The sequence below is a fragment of the Falco biarmicus genome, chromosome W, assembly GCF_023638135.1.
Source record: "Falco biarmicus isolate bFalBia1 chromosome W, bFalBia1.pri, whole genome shotgun sequence".
Taxonomy (NCBI): domain Eukaryota; kingdom Metazoa; phylum Chordata; class Aves; order Falconiformes; family Falconidae; genus Falco; species Falco biarmicus.
Window position 1 is genome coordinate 10,767,558 of NC_079310.1, and position 17,351 is coordinate 10,784,908.

Consider the following 17,351-nt stretch of genomic DNA (forward strand, 5'->3'; position numbering starts at 1 on the left):
GTGGCTGACAGGGAGTGGAAATAAGAGATTGCAGCTGAAAGCATTAATGTTCTGCAGTAGTGGGGCTTGCAGAATTTTCTTTTCATTGGTGACCTTGAAGAGAGAGGGAATGCTGATATGGAGAAATAGTGTGAAATGGGGACAATGGACATGGATTGTGATTGTATATGTCTGCTCAAGGAATGCGGGTGTGGTGTCTGGTCACATAGGCACACAGCTTTGAGGAGACACCTACCCTTCTTCCTCTGACAAAGGGGCTATTTATAAAAAGGATGAGAAAAGGATGAGAGACATCCCGATGTTATCTAGAGGGAGGGAGTGCTAATTCTCCTTGCTGGAGAAGATCAGATGGTCACAAGGACATGAATCACCTACAAACCTGCAAGACCACCACATTCCAGGCAAAGGACTGATAAGCTAATTGACATACAAAGGGAGAGTAAGTGGGTTTAGGTAAAGAATATGTATAGGTGTTAATTGAATATTCATTTGTTTTATTGTATAAATGTGAGATGGTTTGTCACTTTGGGCATGCACACTTGTGGAAAAGCAATCCCCTGTGCATCTGCACGCAATAAACATACCTACTTTATAACTTTCGAGTCAGTCTAATTCAGCATGTCAGTGCTGAACAAAAGCTGGTGAGTATTGAGAATTAGGGAAGAGTAGAAAATTCTAGGAAATGTGGCCAGCCTCAGAGGAGTGGATATGGTGTGATGAGGCCTGGCTGAGAAGTGCAGAGCAAGCTAAAGTACAAAGGAATTGGTGCAGCTGTGTGCCATTGAAGGTGTTGTGTTTGCACCTGAAAGACCATTTCTCTTTCTTTTGTTTAAAGTCTCTACTATGACTTCTATAATGTTAGCTCCCTGCTAACAGATTGACACTGAAAAGGGAAGGATTCAGGAGACAAACATGCAGAGTTCTTAATGACTGCATGTATGAGAAGGTGTGTCACCAGTCTAAATCATCTTGTTGAGGAAAGAGCCTGTGTTGTCTCCTGGTTGTGGAGTTATTCTTCATAGTTAAGTTAAACTGGAGTAGGACAATTGGACCTCACTGACAGGAGAATTCTGGCAGTGTTGGACTCTTCCACAATGATGAAGTCATCTGTCAATGCTTTTCATAACTATAAGCAAAAAGTCTGTCTTGTTTTTACTGTGTGCTATGACTAGTGTAAATAGTAATCTGTTGTCATAGTGAAAGTACTATATGAAATCAGTATTTAATTTTTAACCACTCTTTTTGTAGAATTACTCCACATCTGTGTATCTCGTTCGTCAGCTTACTTCAACAGTGCTCTTGCAGAGATTAAAAATGAAAGGTATCAGAAACCCCGATCATTCCAGAGCACTGAGTAAGTCAAATTAATTTGCCAGTCTGTACTTTTGGAGGGTGGATGGTGGCTCTTTTAAAACTAGAACTGGTAATACTTGGGGGATTTGCAGCATTTTGACAGAGTCCATGCCCAGAGTATCAGAGGCTCCCTTTGCTGTGCTGAGGCATCATGCATTTCTTCACTGAGGGTCCCTGCACTGGTAGGGAGCACATGATGAGATCCCATCTGGAATGTTCTTAGGAGTGCTCACGGCATTCCCATTACTGTGGTGGGCTGTGAGGTGCAGGTAGATGTCCTAAATTATCTTCACTTGCATGTGATGCTGATTGTACCTCACTGTTTGTGTGTAGTTTTTTTAAAAATTATTTATCTCTTTGCATGTCAGGTTGTTTGCTCTGCTAACCATTGCAGCTGTTGGTGCACCTGTTGCACATCAAACAATCTTGTGATGCAGTGTTTGCTCATCCCTTATAAATAGTGAAACTCTGATACTGCTATGAAGTAGTTTCCTAGACGTTTAATTTTTTTAAATAGCTGGAAATTATTTGTCAGTGCATGTATTTTAAGATTAGCATTTTAAATAATGTCCATGTATAACTTATTTTAATAGTTAAAGAAAAACTAACTGCAGATCCTGACAGTGAGATTGCTGCAACCAGTCTGCGTGTATCTCTGATGTGTCCTGTAAGTATGGCTGGAAATTACTGTACACAGATTTGTACTTCAGTGCAGAGTTGAGCTACTTTTAAAAGGCCCCAGTTGAGAAACTTCACTGGCTTTTGTTATATACTAATTAACAGGAAATAGTTGGGAGAAGGGTGCATCTACCTGATTGTAGCAGCCTTCAGTTGACTGATTTAGAGCTGTGAATGTCTCTGTTTTGCAGTCAGAATCAAGTTACTGCTTGTGCATATAGTGAGGCCTTTAGAAGGAGTAATCCTGTATATTGAGGCATTGGGACTAATTAAGCAGGGTGACAGAATAATTAAAGGATACAGTGATAAATAAAACTTGATCTCCTCATCTGGGTGGGATTGCTTATACTGCCAGCTACTGTAACAAATTAAACTGATTGCTGTGTAACAAGGTAACATTGCCTTGAGGTTTCTCTTCCTGGGTAGAAACTGGCCTTGTGTCTGTGACTGTGTTTAAGCTCAGGGTTGAAATGGGTATTATGTGTGTCTGAGTCCAATGTGGCTGGAGCTCACAAAACCCCTTGAAATATTTGCCTAAAAAAATGACAAAAGCCTGTACTTCAGCCAGTGTTTTAATAAACTCCTAGAAATAATGTTGCTGTGGGTCCATTAGAAATGCTTCTGACTGTTTTCAGCTCAGTGAAGGCTTTGAAGGATGGTTTTATTGTTCCTGTAAGTGCACTGTGCATGCTGTGATAGGGTGGATTTGCCTGCAGCAACCTTAGTGCCAGGCACCCCTGTAGTGAGAGGAAGCAGTTGCTTCACTGACTGCCTCTGATTTCATTGTTAGCAGATTCAGGCAGACTTCATGGTCTTCTGGTCTAACACTCCTTATATGCATCTCCTGCAGCTGGGAAAAATGAGAATGACAATCCCATGCCGGGCTGTTACTTGCACACACCTGCAATGTTTTGATGCTGCTCTTTATCTTCAAATGAATGAAAAGAAGCCTACCTGGATCTGCCCTGTCTGTGACAAAAAGGCAGCTTATGAGAGCCTAATATTAGATGGGTAAGAGACTGGGTTTGCAGATTACACTATTACTTACAAATTTTTGTGATGTACTTGATAGCTACTTTTGTGACTTGAGCTTTAGCCATTTCATATTTTCCTTGTCAAAATACTTTAGACTGGGAGGAACCATTAACCTTGTTCGTTTCTATTCTCTTGTAATGAACTACCTGAATTCATCTCCTAACTGCACCATCAAACTCCTGAGCCTCAGTATATTTCCTCTGGAGAAATCCATATGTGACATCTAAGGATAGGTCTCCCTTTCATGTGTTCCTGTCTAAAGATATTAACTTCATCCTCTGAATCAAGTCTGACACTTGCTCATGAGTTAAATTTTGATTCCTGCTTCTGTATGGAAATCCATGAATTGTAGTAGGAGTAGAATATGGGTAGGCTGGGATACTCTTAAGTTTAGATGTCTACAAAGGCTGTAATTACAAGCTTTTGGGTAAGATTGACCCACTGTACATATTTTCTTCCCTAGTTAAAGGTGATCATAATTGGCTTTTGAACTGGCTCCTTTTCACTTTGAATAAAATAAAATTACTTGGAATCAAAAATGAAACCACTCAACTTTTATTTTTCAGACTCTTTATGGAAATCCTTAATGAGTGTTCAGATGTGGATGAGATCAAATTCCAAGAAGATGGATCCTGGTGCCCTATGAGGCCAAAGAAAAAAGCTGTGAAAGTCTCAAGTCCACAATGCACCAAAATAGAAAGTATGTACATCTGGGTACCGCTTGGAGACTTAGCTGTAGCTTGGATAATGTGTGTGGATGTTGATTGTTTTGTGGAGGGCTTAATGTTTCTAACCTTATCATTTAAACTAAAAAGGGTGGTTGTATCTCTAAATATGTGTGGGTTTGGGCTTAGTCTTTGCTCTTTATAATAGCAGTTAAGAAAACAAAAGGTTGCTCTTGTTTTAAGTCCTTAAACTACTAGGCAGAGATTAAAGCTTGTGCTTTAATATTCATAACATGATACACAATACTAATAAAACAATTCCCAGGCTGCAGCATTCCCTGTAGTGGCCAGGGAGAGGAGCTAAACCAGGATCTGAGTTCCTGGTTCTGTTGCAGATATAACCGCTGATGCCAACGGCCTTTAAAAACTTGTGATGTCTTTTATTTTTTTGTTTAGGTTCCAGTGTTAGCAAACAGTGTTCTGTGACGGTGGCCGATGAGGTAAACAAGAAGAAAGTTGACATTGTTGACTTGACAATAGAAAGCTCTTCTGATGAAGAAGATCCTCCTTGCAAAAGGAAGTGTGTATTTATGCCTGAAACACAAGGGAGCCCAACAAAAGGGTTTGTCAATTTTAGTTGTTCTGTAATGTCTCAGAAACTGATGTGTAGACTAATGGACTTGTAATCTCTCTTTGGGATCCAGCTTCACACTTCTAGAGGGGAATTGCTAGGCTTCTCCTTGCAGAAGGTTGTATTCATACGGTACCTTTTGTACAGGCAAAACACTAGTAAATAGTTTTACATCTCACAAAAGACTTGCACTGACTGCTGCTGTTTGCAGGGATCTCTCTCCATAGAAAAGGAAGCTGATTAAGCTAATGGACAGGATTCTCCTGAGAAAGCAGATTATACCAAGTGGAGGAGCTTTATGCATTCTTACTACGTTAGTGTCATCTGAAAGACTTGTTTTCTTGCTGTCTGTTACACCCTTTATCTAACCTGCTCTGGTGCCCAGGAAACTAGACTGTGCTGCATGTTTCATCCATTCAGTCAGGCTTGGAAGGGAGGTGCTTTGCTGTTTTGAATCGGGACAAGCTTTTCCTCCATCTCTGTTAACAATGGCCCACAAACTCTGGAATGTCTGGGACATGGTTATCAGTCAGTCCTGCACCTTGGTTAGCGCAACCAAACAGCTTCCCAAGCCCTTGGTCAGCTGCTCCATCTCTGTAGTCGTGCCTAACTCCAGCAGCAGGCTTAACCAGCTTTGTTACTGTTGTGCTGCCTTCTGTCTGTCCCAATCTGTGCAACTGGGCTGCAGTTACTGTTTGTGGCTTCTGTAACGTTCTTGCTCTTGGCCCATAGGGTGCAGGAGACATGCAGGGAGAGAGGGGAGCTGGTTAGGCTCATCAGCAGTCACTGCTCCACAAGGTGATCTCAAGCATCAGCTTGTAGCAATGGCTTATTAGTGTTGCTGCATGTGAAGTGTGTGTCTGTGTCTTTCAGTGTAGCAGCTTATGTTTTGTGCTAAAATAATAGTAGTAAAAACACACCCCTTCTGTTTTGCCAGCTCTCGAAGTAACAAGCAGGTGTACTGTGTCTAGTCCACAGGACTGTGAGGTCTTTGAGCAAATAGTTGGTCACAATCAAAAACTTCTCAGCAGTGATACTGAAATGTTGCTCTCTGACGATTGCAGAAGGACTCCTCCACAAGAGACTTATTTTTTTGTAAAAATTACAAATACATACCTTAATGAAGTTTCAGAAAGCACCAAGGCTTCCTTCTGTGCTCCTGTGTGTGTCTTATATGGCTACCTGTAACCATAATTGTAGGAGGACTGAGTTTTCTTGTCTGTCTGTGACCAATGTCTCTTTTTTCCTTGCTGTTTGGGTATGGAAATGGCATATTTTCATTCTTCAAAGCCAGGCTTTTGGGGAATAGTTTATCTCCTGCAAACAGCCTTGCCTTAATGCTAGTTTTGGTAAAACTGGGGGGGTGTCTTCCTGTAGGCAGAAGCAACATAGGCTGGAGTGTGTAAGAGGTGCTTGAGTAGGGAGGTCTGAAATCAGAAGCAGCACAAATGCACCAGTGCAGTGGTCTGGGGAGGAAGATGTGAGTGGGTAACACTGGTGGGCTGGAGGGAGCCATGCGGAGCAGCTGGGACTCCAGGTGTTTCCACCCAACTTGGGAGTTTATGAAATGTTTTATGACATGGCTGGTGCCTAAACACCTGTGGTGTCAGGTCTTTAACAGTGCCACGAAGTAATTGGGCAGGAGGGTTTTAGCTGCTTGCATGTTCCTGGAGAGCTGAACTTAACTTGGGCTCAGTCTGTGAGTAAAGATATTTGATATTTAACTGCCATGTATGTAACCTGTGCTCCAGGGGCTGAATAACAGTTGGTCATGCCCTTGGCATGACAGGTTGGCACTGAGGAAGGGCTCTGTGGAGAGGCTGCACAGTGCTGCTCTCCTGGCTCTGGCTGCCTGCATGTCCCTCACAGGGTGCTCCACAGACACAGGCAGCTGTTTCTGAGTGGTAGGCTTATGGTTCTGGCCCGGCACTCTGTTTTAATGCCAGCTTGCTCTTATGTCACAGCTGCTGTTGGGAGCCAAGATATGGTCATGTTATTATGAAGACTGTTATGAAAGAGGAAATCATTGGAATACTGTGTAGCGAGTAGCTGCATCATAGCTGTGTTGTAACATAGTGAGTGAGAGTGCACAGCGGTGCATAATTTCTCTTCTATAACGGCCAGGTTGTTTGTAATTTCCCATGCTGTTTAAAACAGGGTTCTCATGTATCAGCCATCTACTGTGCCTGGCGTGACAACTGTTGATGCTGCTGCTATTCCTCCTTCATTAACGGACTACCCAGTACCATTCCATCATCCACCGATATCCAGTATTTCACCAGACCTACCAGGTAGGTGGTGGCTATTTTTAATGTCTATGCTGACAGCCTTATTACTTATTTCTTTTTTACCCACCCCACAAATTAATTGGAGAATTGGTCAACTTTTTTCCTTAATGGAACAAGACTATATGCAGTATTGTACTGATGTGATGTCTAGATGAGCCCAGTACAGGCTGTCTTTCCAGCTTCAGATTGCACTTTGCAACAGTGATGGGAAAAGCATTGCTTCTGGGGTATGAATTGGTGCTTTGGAACAGCAGCCAGAAACCCTTCTTGCTATATTCAGTTAGACTTTGTGTAAACATCCGGTTGTTCTGTGTTGTAGATGCGAGGGAAGAGTGGCTGCTTTATTTAAGTGTTATAGATACGTGATGGCATGCTCATCCCAATGCTAGATGTAGAGATGTTCTGCTAGCTGATTTTAGCAGTGCTCTGTCTAGACTGTATGAAAAGGTTAAGGTGAGCTACAATGTGTAAGCTGACCTCTATTGACTTTCTTTACCTAGACCCTAAATGCCTATGATGTATTCTTCAACACTGCTGCTAAATATCAGACAAAAGGTGGTGATACCGATTGTTTTCTATCCTGGCTCCTTGAAAAGAACACCGTATAGAGGGACTCTGGGGTTCTCTTTGCCGGCTGTAATGAACCCAGAGCCCAGGAAATGGTGACTTGTGGTTGTTGCGACAGAGGGAAGACACAGTCACTCAATATGAGTGATCAGCAGACTTCGTTTATTGTGCCTTACAGTCACCTTTTATGCCTTCTTATAATTAGCTCGTACATATTACAAAAGTTAAGCTCATTATTGGTTAGTTGCCTAAATACCAAGCCCACCCCTAGTTTCTCTTCTGTAGTTTTCTGTTCCCACCTGCAACATTCTTTTCCCACAGCAATCTTCCTGTTACTGTGTAACAAGAACAGCCAAGGACAGTGTATTTTTGCTTTACTTCAGATAAGCTGAGAGCGATGTGCATTTTTGTCCAGCCAGCTGGACTATGTCTATGTGACCCTTTTCAGCTAGCCAGTTATCCACAATTCCCCCGTTTTTATTTTGGGCGACACAGGCTTGGTTGACCATTTTCAATAACAGCGTTTTAACACAGGAAAATACACAGCCAACTTATAAAATGTCAGTTCAGAAGTATAATTCCAGAAATACTTGAAAAATAAAGTTAGCTTGAAGCTTTAATTTAGATGCTCTTTCTGTTCCAGTGATACAAAAAGTTTAGAAACATTCAAAGGTAACTTTAAAGTTCTGAACATGGACTAATGCAAGCTCAAAACCCAAAAAGAAACCAAAATGATGTTTGACTAGAAATATTTGCAAATATTTTAGTGGAAAATCCCTGACCATTAACAATTTTCTGTCCAAATGACAACTGCCCTTATGCAACCAACCAGTCCATACAATTTCTGAAGAATACCTCATTGATATCTAAGAATTAACAAAGGGAAGAAGTTAGTTCTAAGCTATATACATTCATAAGTGGATTTTTCAATAGTTACATACAGATTTACACACTAAGCCATAATGGCTTGTAGGTGATACACACAAGAAGAGTACGTTGCTTATCTGTCTGAATGTATATGCTAAATTTGACAACTATGCCACAAGCCAAGCCTACATGGGTGCTGTGTGTTATGCACGTTCCTTAACAAACAGAAGTATAATAGACAAATTCCCAAGATCTAGTCCCCAACCTGATTATATTATTTTGTAGCCAATTAAGGAAAATAACACAAATGTGCATATCTACATGTGCACACACCTTTTAGTTCAGAACCAATCTGTGATAAAAGGCCTTAGCCTTATGGCATCATCGAATCTTAACGAGTACAGTAATTAAAAATGCAGTCTTACTGTAAGTGCGATTTATGCTGACATTCCCTCAAATGCTACACGTTAGTATTTCTCACTCAACTGCCTCAAGTTAAAATAGTAGTATTTGTTAATATGTATTAAAAAATCATTAATTCTCTACAATAGCAGTTGACTTCCATAACACTATGTAAGCAAAAGAGGCTTAAGATGGGTTTTCTGAATACTAACAATTTATTTTAGACTGTCTAAACTCAGGTCTTGAAAGATTTCACTCTGCCAGACGTAGAAACACTGTTGCACTCCAGTTGTGATATCCCTTTTCCCAAGTTGTCACATGCACATCTCGCTCAAGCAACATTATTGTCAAAGTTTCTCTCTGCTACATAAAAGCATATTGCACTTGTAGACATAAAAGACAGCACCCTTACTTAGATTATTACCTTATTACCTCATAACTCTTAGTATACCTTGTATCTCTGATTTCATCACTTCAAAAATTCACCAGAAGCAGATAAAACCACAGCCTCAGACTAAACTACACCTTAACTGCTGATTCAAATAAAGGCATTCTCTTCAGATATGCCTAATGCTTACAAATAATTTTGGCTGGTTTTGATCAAAAAACTATTATTACAATAATGATCAAAAACAATAATCCCGTTTGCAAAATGCCTTTAAGCCAGCCTCCTAGTCCCAACCAATTTCCACATTCAGAATACTGCATGAATACAGAATAAATTATCTCCATCAAGGCAAAAAGGCTTCTTTTTAAACACAGAGATGTTTGCTAGTTCAAAGCAGAAACCCATTTCTTGTAGGGGACATCTGAAGCACTTTTTTTTTTTTTGTGGGTTTGTAATCAATTCCGTATTTTTCCTTGAGAAGCTTAAGCTGTTCCTCTTGTTTCAGGAGTGTTTCCAACTCTGTGTCGAATAGGTCCGTATTTCCCAAAAATATCATACATTTCCTCCGCTGTGATTTTATACGGCAGGTTCCGAATATAAAGGACCCGATTGACCTCTGGGGGCAGCCAGATGTTAGCTCGCTTGGCCGCTTGCATCGCCATGGCGCCGATCGGAGCGGGGGGGTGCCGCCTTGGAGAGAAACCGCGGCCGGGAAGGGGCCTGCCGGGCTGCGCGCAGCCGCTCGCCGCTGCGGTCCTGGACGCTATCCTATACGCTAATAACCCGAGGAATTCTTTTTTACAATCTGTCTTGAACGCTCCGCTTTTCTAAAAAGCATATGAGCGAATCATACGTCGCTTGTCTCCCCATACCTTTGTCAGCGCTGTTGCAGCCTTTGCGAGACTTCGGCGACGCGTGGCCGGCGGGACCCTCTGTAGGTGCTCCCGGGCGCGGGGACTGTGCCCTTCCGCCTCCTGTGCTGCTTTCAGGACCGGTACCCGAATCTCCGTCGAACCGTGGCTCGCAGGTTCAGCCCTCTCTAGGGTCCCTGTTCAGGCGCCGTTTGTTGTGACGGAGGGAAGACACAGTCGCTCAATATGAGTGATCAGCAGACTTCGTTTATTGTCCCTTACAGTCACCTTTTATGCCTTGTTATAATTAGCTCATACATATTACAAAAGTTAAGCTCATTATTGGTTAGTTGCCTAAATACCAAGCCCGCCCCTAGTTTCTCTTCTGTAGTTATCTGTTCCCACCAGCAACATTCTTTTCCCACCGAAATCTTCCTGTTATTGTGTAACAAGAACAGCCAAGGACAGTGTATTTTTGCTTTATTTCAGATAAGCTGAGAGCGATGTGCATTTTTGTCCAGCCAGCTGGACTATGTCTATGTGACCCTTTTCAGCTAGCCAGTTAACCACATGTGGTGACAAGTGTCATGTTGGCCTCCTGTACTTCTCTCTTCCCCCCTCCATTGCCTGTCTCCATTTCTTCCCTGCAACATCTCTGGGCTTTTTACTCTTCTTTCAGCATTAGTTTGGCAATGGGATGGATATAATTCTCCTTGGTTTTCTGTTTTGGTCCCCTTACTGCTCCCTTCCTCCACTTCTTCCTTGTTAAGGAATCCGTTTTCTTCCCAAATTGGGTGAGCTGAGGGAATGGAAGTCTAGAACTGCCATCCATCTCTATCAACCAAAGTTCTAGAATGTGCAAGAACGAAAGCAGCTGTCAATTCTGTAAAAGCAGCTGAGCTTAAATCTCCTTCAAAATTTTTCTCTAATGGAGAAGAGATGCCACTAGCCAGAACAGCTGGAGGTGAGGGGAGAGGGAGAGAGTAAGCTTACCATTTCTTTCTGTTGACATAGCAAACACAAGGCCAATATTTAGAAACCATTTTTAACAATCTTGCCCTAAATGCTTACACACTATTGGTGCAGAAGATGGATGCTAGTTGTCACTGCTCTTAGAGGATATACCTTGAACTACTTGTAGTTTCCTCTTCATTCCTTTTACTTGTCTAGACACAAAACGGGGACAATATTAGGAATGTTTCCTTATTGGCTGCCTGTGGGTGGAGGAAGAGACCTGCTGCTTGTTTTTTGGACTTGTGCATGTTGTGACTTCATTCCAGCATCTTTTATGTGATGATACTCTTCATGTCCCAGTTTGGCCAAGTCAGGTACAACATGCAGTGAAACTTGCATTATGAACCAACAGCTCCAAATGGCAACCTCCATCTAGGCAACCACACTGAACCACCCTGCAATATCCAGTGAATAATAAATCATTGTCATTCTCATTCTTAAAAAGAGCCACTTGTACTAAACTCATTTTGCTGCTGCCTGAAGTAGTCGTTGAGAGTGGTGTCACAGTGGTATAGTCCATTTAGAAACTGTAACAATTACAAAATCTGTTCTACGACCACAAAAATTCCTTAAACTTGTTGTCTATGAATAAAAACAGCTCATCAATTTATTATCCTTCTCTTCTTTCTAGGTCCAGATTTTCTTTCTCTAATCCCAGTTGAATCACAGGTATGTTTCTGAATTGCTGGGGAGTTAAAATTGCCAACTCTGGTTTTTGTGATGTACTGTTAGAGTATCTACTAGGGTGCCGTCATCTGTGCCGTGTTTGCAGTTCACTTGTTTAGATCTGACTGCAGAGCAGGAAAATCCCATTTTCCCAGTGAGAAGTGGCAATGAAGGGTGCATTAAGGGAGGGTTTGGCTTAGCCTTACTGTGATAGCCAGGCATGGAGACCCACTCTTCATCAATAGTTTGCCTTTCTGAAGCAGATACTTGTGCAGCACTAACATGAATACACCCACCACGTTACCTCACACTCTTAGTTCATGCTGTGTGTCTGTAGGTTAGATTAAGCTCTGTAACTATACTGCAGTGATTGTTTCATTGGTTTTGATATTGGTAGGTGAGTGTTTAAAAGGAAACACTTTCACTAATTTGATGGGCACATGACTGAACACTTCTATAATAAGTCTCTCCGTGTAACACTTAAATCCCATCAGCTTTGGATTACATGGAAATTGTGTAGGTCAAAACTAACTAGGTGGTGCTTTTCCTTCCCTGGAAACTTAAACTCTATGCAGTTAGGGAGAACAATTCTTACCGTGATCAGATTCTTACACAGATAGTCTAGGGCTGAAGCGTGGGGGAGTACCAGCTCCCTAAGACAAGAGGATCTGAAGCAGACCCTCTGTTTCGTCTTTGTCACTAGAAGACAACAGGAATAGGACTCTGCAGTAGAGTTGACTTTCTGGTGCCTTAAAAGCAAAGGATGAACTTCCTCCTTTTCTTTCCACTTACTGCATCTTGCAATACTCTGTGCCTGACCTTGAGATCTGAACTGCCAAAAGTGGGACTAACAGAAGTTTGTTGATGTGGGAGACTGGAAGCAGGTATGCTGCTGGGAAGTGTCCACTTTGGACAGTTCAAACGGTTCAGGCTCAGTTCCAAACATATGCCCGAGACTGGAATCCGCAGGGTAAGAGTGCAAGGTGTGCTGAGCGGTGTGTGTGCGGATGAGTGCCTTACATTATCCTCCTCTGACACCTGTGGCAGCCTTGTCCTGTTTCTAAATGCTTAGAATGTTCAGCTCTGCTTTGAGAAGGCTTGTTTTCCACTTGAGGAAACTTAAAGCAACTTAATTTTTTCTTGATCAGGGCTCATTTATTACTACTAAAATGTGTAGAGACCTGCCTGTACCCTTGCAGGTAGATGTGGTGCAAATACTGATTAGTACAGCTGCTGCCATTTGAGGGGATGAAATTATTCTAACCTCCACTGAAGTAGCAGAATGCTTTTTGCTGCCTTTCATGATGAAAGGAGCCTGAAACATGCAGTTGTGCCCAGTAGCTATGGGCAGTGAATATTCTCCAGATAGCTTTGGGTTTTTTATGTGGACATGATAGTGTTTTTTTTAATGCACTAGTAAATGCTCAAGCTAACCAGTTAGTAAGAACCAAAATAAAAAAAGGGGGGGGGGGGGGAATGATGAGGGAGAAGGGCTCGTGGCTACCATTTCTGCTTGCTTGCTGGTTTGCAGAACTCTGGTTTTTGCTCTGCATGTTTTAACAAAGTTCTGCTAGTACTGTTTTGTGCTTGTTGTAGGGAAGATGCATCTTCAGAGCATACATTTCTCTTGTGCAGTTAGTCTCTTCAATCTTCATTGTTTGTTTCAAGCAGTACTGTCCTCCTATGTTTTTGGATAGTCTCACCTCAACCTTAACAAGCAGCACACCTGGCAGCATCATCACATCAACCAGTCACCATGAGAGCAGCATGCATGTTAGCTCCTCCAGCAGGAGCGAGGCAGGAGTGATAACCAGCAGCGGAGGCAGCGCTCCCGATGACATCATCTCACTGGACTGAAACAAGGGGCAGCATGGGACACCGGGAGAAATAGCACAAAGCTGCTGTTTGCATCTCTGGAACTTCAGCATCTCTGAAGTTAATTCTGGTATTTATTGAAAGGATTTGCCTTCTGGAAAATGGCGTGAATTCATCTACACTAGGAAAAGTGATAGATTTTCTCCCTTGCTCATTAAATGCCTGGATAGGAAAGGCCCCTTCAGAACATGCTTTTATGCTTTCAGCTTGTTCTAGGGAAATAGTCTTTTTGTTACTGGGTGGATTCCACGAACGGGTTTAAATTTAGTTGTAAAACATGGCAATAATGTAAAAACTCCCTTTAATAAAGGCAATTAACCACTCTGTCCAGGCTGTTGTTGTTGTTCTAAAGGTGCAGGTGTGTATGCATTGGTGAATTTTTAGTACTTTTACTGGGGCCTGTAATAGCTTCACTGTCTTAAATGAAGTTTTTGTGAAATGGCTATGACTTGTCACATGTCTCTTGTTCCCCGTTTCCACCTTACCAGGGGATCTAGGGGAAGCCTCTGTAAATGGGATTATTTTTTTTCCCCTTTCTGATTTTATTCTTTTCACAAATGTAACAAGATCCTAAGCTGTAAGGGCTGCTTAATGTTCTTTGGGCTGGGGAGGGGACAAACTCTATACAAACCCTACATTACATAATATTTGTGCTGTCATGTCAGAATTAGGACAAAAACTCCAAACTACACACTTGAGCTATAGTAGAATCTCTGGTTTGGTAACTTTAAGAGGTGATTAAAAAAAACCTGTCAAATTCAAATTTGGGGTGGTCCTCTTGGAAGCTGCCACCCATCATCAGGTGCTGAAGCGAAGCATGTTCTTTCTCTGGCAGCTGAAAGGAGCTGGAATAGGAGTTCCTTTCTCCAGTGCAGGATTGTTCCTTAGGATTTCCTGCTCATGGCTTCTGTCACTTGCTCACAGCTTCTGCTTGGGAATACTGTGCTCTGACCTGCCCTGGGGAGGCTTCTCTTTTTGGAAGAGGAAAGCTGTAGCTGCACAGTGTTCCCCACCTAAATGGAGTTGTGTGTTTAGAGCTTAATGATGCTTTGTCCCATGTTTCATGGCCTCCTAATCATGGCTTTTCTAATTTAATGGGAATAATTTCCTCCTGTTTTAATCAATCTGATACTTTGTTGTGTGTATACAGCATCTTCCCACATACCTCTAAGGATAGCCTCAGCTGTACTGCATGTGGAAGAGGTTATAGATCAGGAAAATAAAGTTGTTTCCATGGAGCTGGCATAATGGCATTGCCTATACCTGTTGACATAGCAGCTTTTCCAAGTGTTGTGTTTCCATTAACTGTGTTTGAGATTATCCCTTCCCTAGTTACCAGCTTTCACTTTTTGTTAACTTTTCTCTTATGCCTGTAGTTGGATGTCTGGTGTTTTTTGCCTTCTGTTACTGTTACATCCTGTATCAACATTTCTTATCCTTCAGTCAAATACCTGTATCGTAACTCTTGTCTGCCCTGTACTCCCACCTTTAATGCTGCATTACTGTTCCTCATGGGCTTTTTTGTATGGTCTTTCACAACAGTCTTCACATGTTGGTCTTAATACTGTTTCCAGTCTTTCCTCTCCTTTCCTTAGCTGTTTGATCCTTAACAGGTTTTAAAAATCCATTTTAGTATGATTTATTTCCAATAAAGCCATGCTACTCAAGTTTTTTTTCCTAATGGCCTGCAGCAGATCAGTGCTTTCTGCATCACAATTGCACAGTGACTTGAACTATAAAGAGAGGGTGGAGAGAGGTTCTGGAGTCATACCAAATAGTGTTTAAAAATGGTATCTCTTGCTGAAGTACTGTTTGTGCTCTTAATGTCAAGGTGAGGTGTGACTCAGGCAACTACTGAAATGGCTGAAGGGGTGTAAACATCTCACGTATCCATGTGTTAGGAGTGCTATTTTTAGAACACTTGCTCTAAACTGTTCACAGTACTATAAAACTAATGAAATTCCAGCTGTATTGTGCCCTATTTTGTTAGTTATTAGGTCAGATGTAGGGCTGTGCTCCCCAGCTATTTTGGGCAGGTGCTTTGCAGCATTTAGCTTTAAACCTTTAGCCTTGCGACAGCACTGTCAAATGGTACTTAAGGGGGGGGATAGCTCAAGTGCCTTGGGGGAGAGCTAGGCTGTGGTGTGAGGCAGGTGGTCAGGTGAACAATGCAGTTTCCCTCCAGTACTGCTGTACACACAGGGGCATAATTGAGGCTTGTGTGATATCTAAATCTTTTAATTCACTTGAGCTTGTGGATGATGTGTATCAAGGGGTTGGAGTACTGCGGTGCAGTCCTGTCACCCATTTGATACACCTTCTTCCACAAGACAACAAAGAATTGACTTTGCTCTAAGCAAACCTGTCCATTATGGCTAGATGAGGTTTTTGGTTGGGTTGTTTTTTTTCTTCAAGTTCTGAAATGCATTGGAATGTCTGTTCAAGAGTTTCTAACACGAGAGAAATGCTGAAGAAAAAGTTAGATGATGACTCACCTGTTTCCACTGTGGAAGTATCTGGTTACTGCTTTGAAGCAGACTGTATCAAAGATACCCTCAAACCAACTGCAGAAGGAAAGTAAAGCTTATGAGACTAATACAGAGGCCCTCTGCTGTGCTGATAGCCAGCATGCAACAAGTCACACTGCAAGAGTTAGCCCATTTCTTTTTCCCCTACCCATCCATTTGCTACTTCTGTATTTTCTGGAAGTGAGCAAGCTGCTAAAATACCTGTTACAGAAAGGCTATACCTGATGACTACTAGCCTGAGCTTGCTTCTGGTTTTTATACTTCCAGGTCAGATAAAGCTGTCTGAAACAATTGTGAGCCATGTAGGCAGGGCTTTGCTGCCTAGCGAGCCAGCCCCAGGGTGTTCTGCACCTGTCCAGCAGCAAGAATTCTAGCATTTCTTAGGATTTTCTGTATCTGCCCTTAAACCTAGGTGTTGGATGCTAGAAGGCTTACCTGTAACCACTGGCCTCTTGCTTTCAGTCTTCAAGAGTGCAGAGGATTCAAGTTTGGAAATGAAAGAATGCATCTTCTGGCTGAGAGGACAAAACCTGACAGTACAACAAGAATTTCTGCAAGAGCAACAACAAATTTGGATCAGGAAACCTGTAAAAAACACCATTAGTCTTAGGCAACTGATTTTTATTTTTTTAATGTGTTTTAGACCACAGATGAGATATAGGCAACAACAATCCCATAAGTCAAAAGAGCATGTCATTTTTATTTCTGTTTTTAGTAGGTGATGATGGCATCATCACAACATGTTAATGCTGTGTGTGTATATTCAGTGTGACGCTCTAAAAACTTGCCATTTCCTTCCTGGTTTTGTGAGGAAATGGTATGAGGACAAAACTGGGCAGTAAATCATGCAATGTAAAACAGAAGTAATTATAATTTATCTAGGAAGTTATCCAGAGGTGGAATACCCTCCTTCAAACCTTTATGTTTATGTGTTTTAGCCACAACTTGCCAAGGATGAGAATTTGCATCGGGAGGATCTCCAGGCAAAATCTGCCAGTGATCAAAGATGCACTGCAGAAAAGCCTGGCCACCAGTGCTGGATCTCAAGTCAGCAGTAAAACCTAGTGGGAAGGAAAAAAAAAATAAAAAGGCATGAGCCAGGGACAGGCAAAAATAAAACTGACTCATTGTGGATTCTTGCACAGACAAAACCCTAAAAACGCTCTCCCAGAATTCAGGCACAGTGCTGTTAGGAAACTGCTACTTTGCAGGTGGTTCTTTCAAGCAGGGAAAAATGAAGCTAGCTCTGAAGAACGGCAGGAGGATCTCATGTGACCAAGTAAACTGGCAATAAAAACCCACTGGTTTCTCTGTTCTGGGCTTTTGTTTGAGAAACTATTCACAAGGATCATACAGCTCGATTCACAAATTATATAAAATGCTTCTAAATTCTAAAGGAAATTCCAAAATCCTGTCAGAATAGGTTCACAAAAGACACACAAATCTTTAACAATATGTAGAATATGTTATTTTAGTGAACAGGCCATTCAGATTTGCTACCTTCTACTTTTGTCCCACCTTTTGCACATTGTTCTTCATAGAA

At 41.9% G+C, this 17,351-nt stretch overlaps 1 protein-coding gene across 5 annotated transcripts in view; it reads left to right on the plus strand.

The window, feature by feature from the left end:
* The window catches only part of LOC130141943 (E3 SUMO-protein ligase PIAS2-like), a 39,881-nt gene extending 22,772 nt beyond the window's left edge, over positions 1 to 17,109 (plus strand). For 2 of the 5 annotated variants that reach the window (XM_056323241.1, XM_056323242.1), the window contains exons 7-14: positions 1,249 to 1,354; positions 1,947 to 2,020; positions 2,882 to 3,042; positions 3,633 to 3,766; positions 4,188 to 4,353; positions 6,520 to 6,653; positions 11,371 to 11,408; positions 13,077 to 13,606. In XM_056323241.1, the coding sequence (XP_056179216.1) occupies positions 1,249 to 1,354; positions 1,947 to 2,020; positions 2,882 to 3,042; positions 3,633 to 3,766; positions 4,188 to 4,353; positions 6,520 to 6,653; positions 11,371 to 11,408; positions 13,077 to 13,262 (999 nt within the window). In that variant the 3' untranslated portion in view covers positions 13,263 to 13,606. Of the gene's footprint in view, positions 1 to 1,248; positions 1,355 to 1,946; positions 2,021 to 2,881; positions 3,043 to 3,632; positions 3,767 to 4,187; positions 4,354 to 6,519; positions 6,654 to 11,370; positions 11,409 to 13,076; positions 13,607 to 16,746 lie in introns of those variants that run through there. The other 3 variants (XM_056323243.1, XM_056323244.1, XM_056323245.1) reach the window with 3 other exon arrangements.
* Positions 17,110 to 17,351: the final 242 nt, after the last annotated feature.